This window comes from Etheostoma spectabile, chromosome 2, assembly GCF_008692095.1.
Source record: "Etheostoma spectabile isolate EspeVRDwgs_2016 chromosome 2, UIUC_Espe_1.0, whole genome shotgun sequence".
In the NCBI taxonomy this organism is placed as follows: domain Eukaryota; kingdom Metazoa; phylum Chordata; class Actinopteri; order Perciformes; family Percidae; genus Etheostoma; species Etheostoma spectabile.
This window is the reverse complement of record NC_045734.1, coordinates 22,175,025-22,185,249: the sequence shown is the minus strand read 5'-3', so window position 1 is coordinate 22,185,249 and position 10,225 is coordinate 22,175,025. Positions and strand designations below refer to the sequence as shown.

The 10,225-nt window shown below is 42.0% G+C and overlaps 2 protein-coding genes and 1 long non-coding RNA gene across 6 annotated transcripts in view; 1 reads left to right on the top strand and 2 right to left on the bottom strand.

Moving 5' to 3' along the window:
* Positions 1 to 585, bottom strand: part of nthl1 (nth-like DNA glycosylase 1) — a 20,015-nt gene extending 19,430 nt beyond the window's left edge. Inside the window, exon 1 of the mRNA XM_032539752.1 lies at positions 579 to 585. The gene's annotated coding sequence lies outside the window, so the exon portion shown is untranslated. The remainder of the gene's footprint in view (positions 1 to 578) is intronic.
* Positions 1 to 8,108, top strand: part of tsc2 (TSC complex subunit 2) — a 25,377-nt gene extending 17,269 nt beyond the window's left edge. For 3 of the 4 annotated variants that reach the window (XM_032539691.1, XM_032539701.1, XM_032539683.1), the window contains 13 exons: positions 405 to 511; positions 991 to 1,233; positions 1,777 to 2,025; positions 4,622 to 4,779; positions 5,259 to 5,866; positions 6,240 to 6,318; positions 6,405 to 6,491; positions 6,569 to 6,755; positions 6,842 to 6,981; positions 7,072 to 7,150; positions 7,243 to 7,334; positions 7,424 to 7,522; positions 7,607 to 8,108. In XM_032539691.1, coding sequence (XP_032395582.1) covers positions 405 to 511; positions 991 to 1,233; positions 1,777 to 2,025; positions 4,622 to 4,779; positions 5,259 to 5,866; positions 6,240 to 6,318; positions 6,405 to 6,491; positions 6,569 to 6,755; positions 6,842 to 6,981; positions 7,072 to 7,150; positions 7,243 to 7,334; positions 7,424 to 7,522; positions 7,607 to 7,774 — 2,296 coding nt within the window. In that variant the 3' untranslated portion in view covers positions 7,775 to 8,108. Of the gene's footprint in view, positions 1 to 404; positions 512 to 990; positions 1,234 to 1,776; positions 2,026 to 2,732; positions 2,823 to 4,621; positions 4,780 to 5,258; positions 5,867 to 6,239; positions 6,319 to 6,404; positions 6,492 to 6,568; positions 6,756 to 6,841; positions 6,982 to 7,071; positions 7,151 to 7,242; positions 7,335 to 7,423; positions 7,523 to 7,606 lie in introns of all 4 variants that reach the window. The other variant, XM_032539709.1, reaches the window with a different exon arrangement.
* On the bottom strand, positions 7,223 to 10,219 carry LOC116704358 (uncharacterized). Its single transcript, XR_004335664.1, has 3 exons — positions 8,501 to 10,219; positions 7,842 to 7,844; positions 7,223 to 7,235 (listed from the first exon to the last, which is right to left on the bottom strand). It is a non-coding gene; the product is annotated as an uncharacterized LOC116704358 (long non-coding RNA).
* Positions 10,220 to 10,225: the final 6 nt, after the last annotated feature.

The following is a 10,225-nucleotide window of genomic DNA, read 5'->3' as shown; positions in this document are numbered from 1 at the left end:
ATTGCAAAGTTTTATGCTTCAGCTTCCGTTGGTGGCATAACAAAACAAGAGAACATGGTACATAAGAAAACCAAAAGACTGGTGGTAATGTTGCACTGCCATTTATCAGAAATACCAATTGTTATAATTTTTATTTGTGCTGGTTAATTATGAACAATGGGTAAAAAGAAAGGGGGGGCTAGAGGGGCCACTGTGGCAAATATTGTTATGGCTTCTCCCCTAACGCATGTAACCCAAACCTTTTGATAAAACTTAAGAACCCTGTTGTGAAAATGTTAGCATGCTTACGTTAGTATCTAGCTCAAAGCAACACTGTGCCTAAGTTTAACCTCACAGTGCTGCTAGCATGGTTTTAGATTTCTTATTAGCGGCTTTGCAATCCTGTCTCTTTTCTGTTCCTGCAGGTCAGATCCATCACTACACACCCGAATCACCAAAGAGGCTCCAGCCAAACTGGAGTCACAGTCGAGCCAGCAGCACAACAGACGCATACGGTACCGCTCCATGTCAGGTAATCAGTATTCAGCTGCATTGTTTGTAACACTTGGCCTCAGAACTTAGAGAATTCCATGAAACACTGTGTTCTCTCTAATGTTTAATGTTTTTTTTTTTTTTTTTTAAAGAGAACTTTCTAACTTTTGATCTGCCAAGCATTAATGTCTGTCTGTACTTTGTGTGCTTTGGATTTTGTGTTGGTGGATCTGGAATCACATAAGGAATCATAACTAGATCTTGCTCCCTGTGTGTATTTTAAGTCATTGTTTTTGGCAATGTCAATCTACCTTAGAGTGAAAAGTACATTGCTTGTCCTTATGCTGTGTCTCTTTAATTAAAGCCAGACTGTGTGATATAACAAAAAATAAATAATCTAAATATCTTTATAAGTTGAGCTTTCTGTTTCTGGGTATAATGTGTATAATGTTTTATACACTCTATAGAGGAATGGGAGAAGAGCTGCATGATGATGATGACCTTCCTCTCTTATTCCAGGTGGACACGCTCTACGTGCCAGTCCTGCTCAAAGTCTCAGTCCTCTGGTGTCCCCATCTGAGGGGGAGTTAGCTGCTCCGCTCTCTCCCCCCTCTGCTTCTACCCTGGATGGTCTGGGTCCTCCCTCCTCCACCTCAGCCATACCGCCTGCTCCCCAGCCACTCAAAGACAACCCCAGCCTGGCGGAGTTTGTCCCCATGCTCACACAGGGCTGGGCAGAGATCTTCATACGGAGACCGTCTGGTATGCAAACTGCACGTAACAATAACAACATCAAGTTGGGTTGTGAACCAGTGGGTCGAAGGTTCAAGTCCCAGTATGGACCTAAGTACAGAGTGTGGATTGGTAGCTGGAGAGATGCCAGATCACCTTGCAAGGCACCATACCCCCCCCAACCGCTCAGGGCACTGGTCAAGCCCACTCACTCTGATAACTCCATTTGTGCATGAATAGGGTGTGTGTTTGTGTGTGTGTGTGTGTGTGTGTGTGTGTGTGTGTGTGTGTGTGTGTGTGTGTGTGTGTGTGTGTGTGTGTGTGTGTTTCAGGCCTATGTGTAGTGATTTCTAACAAAACAGTGTAAATAAAATAACAAGCAGTATAACATTAAATTATTAAGTGTTATTATTAAAAACATCTAAACATATGACAAAAGGGCAACTTAATCTTCACTGTGGTGTACTGTCTATCTTGCAAGTTGATTGTCATAATGTTTTGATGGTTAAGTGAGTAATTGCCAGGAGGAAAATTGGAAAAACTTTCAAACTGTCTCTCTGTCTGTCGTCACAGGTAACACGAGCTGGCTGATGTGTCTGGAGAACCCGCCCAGTCCCTTCTCCTCGGAGCTCGGCAACATGCCGCTGCAGGAGCTCTCCACTGTCCTCATGGCCATGGAGGGTGTGAAGGAGCCTCCTACCCAGACAGCAAGCGCTCCTGCCAGCACTGCTGCGCCAGCACCAGCTGCCATCTCCGAGCCGCTAACCCAAACACACAGCAGCGTCGGAGGAAAGGCAAACCTGATGCAGCGTTCCAACACTGGTGAGCAACAGTCTGACCAGAGAAAATTTTAAAAGATCAGAAAATTTGTGTTATCTTTTCATCTAGCTGGTGTGTGTTGGTGGTTGTAATTGATCAGTGCAAGATATTTGTCCCTAAGTTTTAGGATTTTGTTACCAGTCCAAAAAATACAACAGTACAGCCAGAATATTTAGCTGCAGCACAGAAAATCATATTACTTATAAATGTAATGTTATGCATGAACGCACTTCTCCTGCTCGCATGACTGCCTGTCTTTGGTCCCATTTAATGGACTGAACTAAGTGCCAAATTGCCTGTAAATACTTTATTTGAACATGAATCAATATGCCTGCTTGGAATTTCTGAGGTCATTGATCTTTATAGTAAACTGCTTAGACATGATTTTTGTTTATCAGTCAAATGTCTGTTCTTTGCAGTAGCCTCCTGTTCAATGATGCCCAGTGTCCTGTGCTTTTGTGTTCTCTCTACCTCTGGGGCTAGTCTGCCTTCAGTGCTTTATCTTCACATTCTCCCTTTATTTACCCCACCAACACTTTTTCTTTCACTCTTCTCCGTACCCTCTTTCTTTCAACATTTCTTCTTTTCTCACTTTTGAGATTTTTTTTGTCCCTTGTTCTGATTTGTTTTTTTTTTATGTGTTATCATCCTCACCCCCTTGCTGGTCTTGTGTTTGGCTACGGTGTGTGTCCTCTGGCATCTTGCTGCAGTAAGCGGCTCTCTCTGGTCTCTGGGTCTGGGCTCTGTCCCCACAGGCCCTCCGGCCCACGGCAGGTTGCACAGGAGCATTTCCTGGGCAGGTACAGTCCACCACATGTGTGCCCCCACCTCCCCTACCAGAAAAGTCCTGGTGCAGTGTGTTTCCTCTCACTTGCACAATACACTGGTCTGCGGCACAAACTAGAGGTGACAATTGTTCATCACATGCCATTATCTCTTAGCAGATCCCAAAACAGCAATCTGGATTTCCCAATAAAATATTTAAAATTTTGGGAAATCTGCATAGTCGCTCATAACAGTTACATGAGAGGATAAAAATCCCTCTAATATTTGTCTGTTAAATATAAAGCTGGAGCCAGCAGCTGGTTACCTTAGCTTAGCATAAAGACTTGACTTGAAAAAGGGGGAAATAACTATCTTGGGTTTGTTCAAATGTGATAAAACCGGGCATCTCTCAAACTTATTAAACATGTTATTAATGTTTGTTTAATCTATACAAAAACTTAAGTGTAAAAAAAAAACATGTTGCAGTTTTACAATTTTAAGCCCAAGACTTTTTCTTGGCCAGGATGCATTGCAATGCTACGCTAAGCTAACTGTCTCCTGGCTCCAGTTTCATATTTAAAGGACAGACTTGAGAGTGGTATCAATCTTCTCATCAGCAAAAAAAACAACAAATACCTGTAAATCTATCCCTTTATATGTAAATGAGATATGGTGTGTAGGAGTTTCTTTTTCAGTTTTCTTTACTAGTTGTGCGAAGGACCTGCAGCTTTATACTAAAAGAAAATGTGCAAGTGAAGGAATTCAGCATTTCTTCTTTACCCATCAATCTTCTATTAACACAGGGAGGGAGGGTCCTCGAAAAGAGGTACTGAAAACGCGCCTGCACTCGGATCAATCCGTCCAATGACACCTAAAGAGGATTTGCTTTTCCTTCTTAATCATTTTCTCTAACTCACTGTCACTGAAATTTACTCCCAGGTTGACCTTTTAACCATAGACCCTCTGATGTTGTCAACAGGAAAGCCCAGACCTCATCCAACTAATATGCTCTGCCTTGCCTAACCAGTATAGACCAGTTGGGTGAGGAAGACATTTTAAGAGCTGCAGTTTTAAGGGGCACTCAAGTGTCAAAGAGACCTGATTGTGATACCTTTTTCTTTACGTGTGGGGGTGTTATTTGGGAGAAATTTAGTTGGTCTGGGCTGCTGTTGAAGTAGCTGCAGTGTGTTAACCAACAAAACAACCAAACAGATGCATGAGCCTTGACAGAAAAATCAAGTAGATGAACCAGTGATGGATAGATGCTGCCTGCTGCATTGATTTGTCTTTCTCTCTGATTTCAGTGTTTGTAGGTTGGTTTTACGGCAGGTCATGATCTTAATGTCTGTTCATGTGCACACGTGTTTGCCTGACTGCCTTTGAGTTTGTTTGATCAATGTTGATACATTCTGTTTCTGATTCGGTTTTATTTTACCATTGATTCACTTTAGTCATGATTTACTTGACTGGATTTAAAATTTAGAGAGAATTTGTGTGCAGTGTCAAAATTACTACTGAGAGCTGTGGTGTTTGTTGTTGGAGTCCTACACCTGCATATTTCATCTGATTTTGTATCTAATGGTGGACAACTGTGTGTGTGTGTGTGTGTGTGTGTGTGTGTGTGTGTGTGTGTGTGTGTGTGTGTGTGTGTGTGTGTGTGTGTGTGTGTGTGTGTGTGTGTGTGTGTGTGTGTGTGTGTGTGTGTGTGTGTGTGTGTGTGTGTGTGTGTGTGTGTGTGTGTGTGTGTGTGTGTGTGTGTGTGTGTGTGTGTGTGTGTGTGTGTGTGTGTCCACCCACCTATTACCCACATGGTTGTTGCTGTGTCCTGCTGTAGACTCTGTGGTGGTGCTGGAGGGGGGCTCAGGGCTTACCACAGCACACACTCCATCTGATTGGCTGGAGAATGAAGAGTTTGAGACGATGACCTCTGATCACATCTTCATGTCTGCGGACAAGTCAACAAAGACCCCGCAGCCTGGAACACTCAGCAGGGTAGGTTGTTGGTGCACTCTAATTTTTATTCTGCATAGAAAATGGTGACTTGAACCTACAGCGAGTAATCACGATTTCTGTGTGAACTACAGCATGGTAAACAATAATAATAATAATGAATATTAAATTACGTGGCATTTTTGGCTGCACTGTCTCTAACACTGTGAAAAGATTAGACATAATAAGACAATTAGTTTTTCACAGCAACTCCACCACTTGTTGTTGTTGTTGTTTCATTATCAGCTGATAGGAGATTCAACTTGCCTACACTCTTTTCAAGCGTGTTTCCCCGCCCTTGCTTCTGTGTAATAAAGCCAAATGTTGCACAGCCAGCTTTTTTTCCGCACTTAAAGAACCATTATGTGTTTTTGCTTGTTTTAGCAATTAGCTTATCTGCTAAAACACGCTTAACTCACAGGTATGATGTGTTTTTCAAGTCTTCCCTCTGCTGTTTTAAAATCAAGAACTTTCTCCTATAGTCCTCCTCAACCTCCAGTCAAGATGATGAAAAGTCGACGCTGGAGGAAGTGAGTGAGGGTGCGATTCCCATTGATCAGCCCACTATGGGACCCTCCACCCCAGGCAGCCAGGGGCCCGAACTTCCCTTCCAGACCCACACTCAGACCCAGGGTCATGGACTTAACAAGTCCAGCTCCTCTCCGGAGCTCCAAACCTTACCAGAAGTCGTCTCCAAGGCTGCTTTGGAGTCTGAGACTGCGCCAGGAGACTCACCGTGGCCCGGCACACCTTCAGATGGCAAGCCACAGGCCCCGCAGCCTCATTTTGAGAAAGAGAAGGTGGAGGGAAGCCAAGAAGAGGATGTTAATGGCCTGGGAGGTCAGAGTCAAGGGGGTGAAGGCCCAGGTGTAGTATCAGCTCAAAGTGGAGGAGCAAGGATGAGGTTGGAGTTTCCAGCAGCACCGGTACAACCTGGACCCATCTCCCCCAGCGGAGGCCACCGACCACGGGGTCACACCATCTCCGTGTCAGCCCCCTCCTCCAGGAGGGAGAGGAGGACAGAAAGGGACTCGTACCACAGTAGACCTGGACCCAGCACCACAGAGAAGATCTCTGGACTGAGCCCCAGGTACTGCAATACTGGCACAGAAACTACTGCAGCCTCTGTCACCTGTTTCTGCCAAATAAATGATGCAATTTATCAACCTGTCAGTAAGCTAATCTCTGCTCTGATTTAAAGTAGCAGCCTGCAAGGGAAGAAAATTGTAATCTAGCCCCATTTGTAAATTGAAGGATTGTTTGAGAAATTGCAGGTTTGAATCTAAAACAGCACTTGAAAATGAAATGAGGTTGTAAACTGCTTCCTAAAACCTGGATGGAATATAGTCTATACAGCTCTGTATTAGTTCATCACACCAACATGTGTGTTATAATCCTTATTTTTTAATGATTGGGTTTGTGCCCAACACCTATTTTTTCTTATTTCTTTTTGTCTCTGTTAGCTTTGTCTTCCTCCAGCTGTACCACTCTCCTTTCTTTGGGAATGAAGCTAATAAGCCACTGCTGCTGCCCAAAACTCAGGTAAATTGACCTATCTGGCTGTTCTGAAATTTGTTCTAGTGCATTTTACAGTGTCACAGTGATTACATGTTTATTTTCTGTGATAGGTGATTGACCGCGCTGTGAAGGTTCTGGACCAGATGCCTCCTTATGACACCCATAAGATCGGAGTGGTGTTTGTAGGAGCTGGTCAGGTGAGAATTCAAGAACATTGATTGACTCCTAGTTGAATATTACTGTCAGATGATTTCCATATCTCCACTCTCTTCAGGTCAACAATGAGGTCGCCATCCTGTCAAACGAGTACGGTTCGAACCGCTACACTGCCTTCCTTAAAGGCCTGGGCAAATTGATCCACCTGAAAGACTGTGACCCCGACCAGATATTTCTCGGAGGGCTCGACCAATATGGAGACGACGGAGAGTTCACCTACTGTTGGCATGACGACATCATGCAGGGTGTGTGTGTATTTGTGTATGTGTTTAATAATTATTTGTTTTCCACACCCAGTCTGCTTGTCATTAATGAAATCTCGTCCCTTCAGCTATCTTCCACATAGCCACACTAATGCCAAACAAGGAGAGTGACAAGGGCTGCTGCAACAAAAAGCGTCACATTGGCAATGATTTTGTCATGGTGGTGTACAATGACTCTGGAGAGGAGTACAAACTGGGCACCATTAAGGTATATGGACATACACACATACATGTTTGAGATTTGCAGTATATATTGTGTGCTTAAACTCCTATCTCTCGTCCCCCCCGCTCATGGTAGGGTCAGTTTAACTTTGTAGAAGTCATTATAAAGCCACTGGATTATGAATGTAACCTGGTCACCCTCCAGTGCCGCAAAGGTGAGCCGATCACTGCGTTTTCTCCAGTCTTTTTCTCTGGGTCTCTTTGTTTAGTTTGTCTTTTATTCCTTTACCTGCTCTCTCTCTTTTAGACCTGGAGGGATTAGTTGACACAACAGTGGCAAAAATCGTTTCAGACCGCAACCTTCCACTCTTAGTCAGACAAATGGCTCTGCATGCAAATGTAAGTCTGCCCCTTATCTCTTCCTCTCTCACAAACACACACACACACACACACACACACATTCACATACATTCTTTGTCTATCCACAGATGGCCTCTTTGGTGCATCAGTACAGAGCTAACCCTTCTGATGCTTATGCCTCCAAGTGGTTAGCAAGATTACGACACATTAAGAGGATCAGGACCAGGGTAAGGAAACATAAAGAAGTGCTTCTCCTTCATCACTGTCACTACTTTTACTTATATCATCCAATTTCCCGTCTCTCTGCTCAGGCCCAGGAAGACATTCAGTCTCGCGCGACTCCCGCCATCTCTCTGACCCAAGGACACACTCAGCAGAACAAGTCGTTTCAGCAGAGCACGTCAGCACAAAACCAGGAAGCCTCCGGGCAGAGGAAAAGACTTGTATCAACAGTGGATGATTTCACTGATTTTGTTTGATTACATTTCTTGTCCTGGCAAAGACACACACACACACACACACACACACACACACACACACACACACACACTTTATTTGGGATGACACAATGATTTTGATTTAAACCAATTGGGAATTTGTATTGTAAAACGTATGAGCTTCATGGATATCATAAAGGCTTATTTTGTGATGAAATATTGACATGTGAAGACAGTAATTTCTGCATATTTTTAAAATGCTAACGCTTTGCACTTTTTAGGTCTAATCATGTTTCTGATGTGCAACATGAGATGAGTAAAGTTGTACAGAACACTACGTTTGAGAGCAGGGTGTGTTTGTGAGTAAATATGTGTGTGTGGATTAAAAAAGTGAACATGAAAAAGGTTGGAAATTTTAATTTGTGACCGCTGGATTGCAGACCATAAACCTGGATCAGAGGAATAACTACTACACATTGATTTTATTACATGGCTCAATCTGATTAGTCAATTATGTCATCCTACTGTCGGTTATTACTGAATAACAGACCATTTCTTTGGATGCAAACTCAAGAAGACCATTTTAAAATTAATAAAATCAATAAAAAAAAATCATTCTGTGTAAAATTGATATTTCAAATAGTAACTAGCCGTGTAAAAAGCTAGACGATGCCACGCGAGCCAACCATTATTGCAAATTTAACTTTGATTCATGATCATTCCACATATTGCGGCAATTTGTCAAATGGTTTTATTTTCAATAATGACCTATCCCTTACTTAGTGTTCAACACCACAAACCATTTCATTATGCACAGTTCAGCTGTCAAACTCTTTATTCGACTTTGTCAAGTGCAAAAGCAGGAGAAGTGCTACATCTGCAAAAAAACAGATATGAGATACAAAGATGAAATGTTTTCAAAGACAAATTTGTAACACCATTTTAAAACAAAATGCATTAAATGAAACAGAGCAAAGACAAGAAGGTGGGCTTTGGCGCTATCTTGTTGCACACTGTCCACCGACCAGGAATAAGAAGGCCAGTGGAGGTTTTAACTGGCAACTGCTGAGCTTCCTGTTGTGGAACAAAACTGTATATTAAATACATGTATAGCTTTGACTGAAATGCTTCAGTTAGATTGAAAAAAATGTAAAACTTTTTGGGTTTGCAACACCAGTGCTTGACCTAATGCATATGCCACTGCAGCACATAAACAATACTGATCATTAAAAGCAAAATATATACACCACAAAGCACCAATATATACAGAAATATACACACACGCAGATGGTCTTTTTTTTCCTTCTTTTTCTTGAGAGCCTGGAATGTGTGATATCTTATGCAACGTATTGTGCAGGAAAACGTTGAGATGTTTCAAAATAAAATCATTTGGTTAGCATTTTGCTTTATGCTGGTGGGATGTAATTGGAGAAGACACTCAGTCAGTACCTAAGAAAACAGGGCTCCTTCACATAAGTCCACAGTTTTTGGGCTGAGAGAAGTAAAATGAAGTCTAAGTCTGGCATGATTTAACCACAAAATATATAAGTTCCTTTAGATTATTAAAAAAAAAAAAAAAACACCTATTTTTCCCCCAGTTTTGGTTTTCTTCCCAGGTTGGGGGGAAAGGGTGGGTTCCCTGAGATCTGTCCAATGGACACAGGAAGTATGTACTGTATGTTAATCAAAATAAGACAAAAAACAGGAAAGTTGAAAACTACCAAAGAGCAGACAAAAGTACACACATGACTGCTAGCTGTGGCTTTAACAACTTGATAATACTTACTAGGATGTTTCAATAATGTATTAAAGTTTTAAATGGAATCTAGACACATGAGAGTTAAATATGGCATTGCATATCAGCTCCAATAGGAAATAAAGTGCTAAGTACACAATGAATGAATGAATTACTTGGCATGGTAAAACTCAAAATGTATACATGACGCATGAGCTTTGGCAACGTTTATGGTTAAGATACAGTATGAGTAAAGATTTCTTTGTTGGTTTGGACACCAAGCATATTACTCTACATTATCATTCAAAAACAATCTACATCAGAACAAAAGTGCTTTTAAATCACGACCATATTGAACACAACATTTTGAAACGATATTCAGACTGGGAGTCAGTTTAGCTTTATGATGGGAGAAGTTGTGTAAATGGTCAGTATTTTAAAAATGAAGGCAACTCCTTCCTGCTTCCTCAACTTTTATTTACAATCATCTTGTCCACTGAGCATCATCTTATCCTTCTTCTTTCCCCCCGTCTTGCTAACGCTCCTACGTTACTTTATTTAGCGCTAGCACCACTTACAACACTTCCTCCTTGTCACTACTTGTGGCTTCCACTTATTTTTTTTAATTTCTCCGTACTTTTTTAGTATGGAAAGGATGGTTATATCCGCGCCCTGAAAAACTGGCTGCTGGGATCCCAACAACCGTGTATATGTGTGTGTGTGTGTGTGAGTGTGAGTGTGAGTGTGAGTGTGAGTGT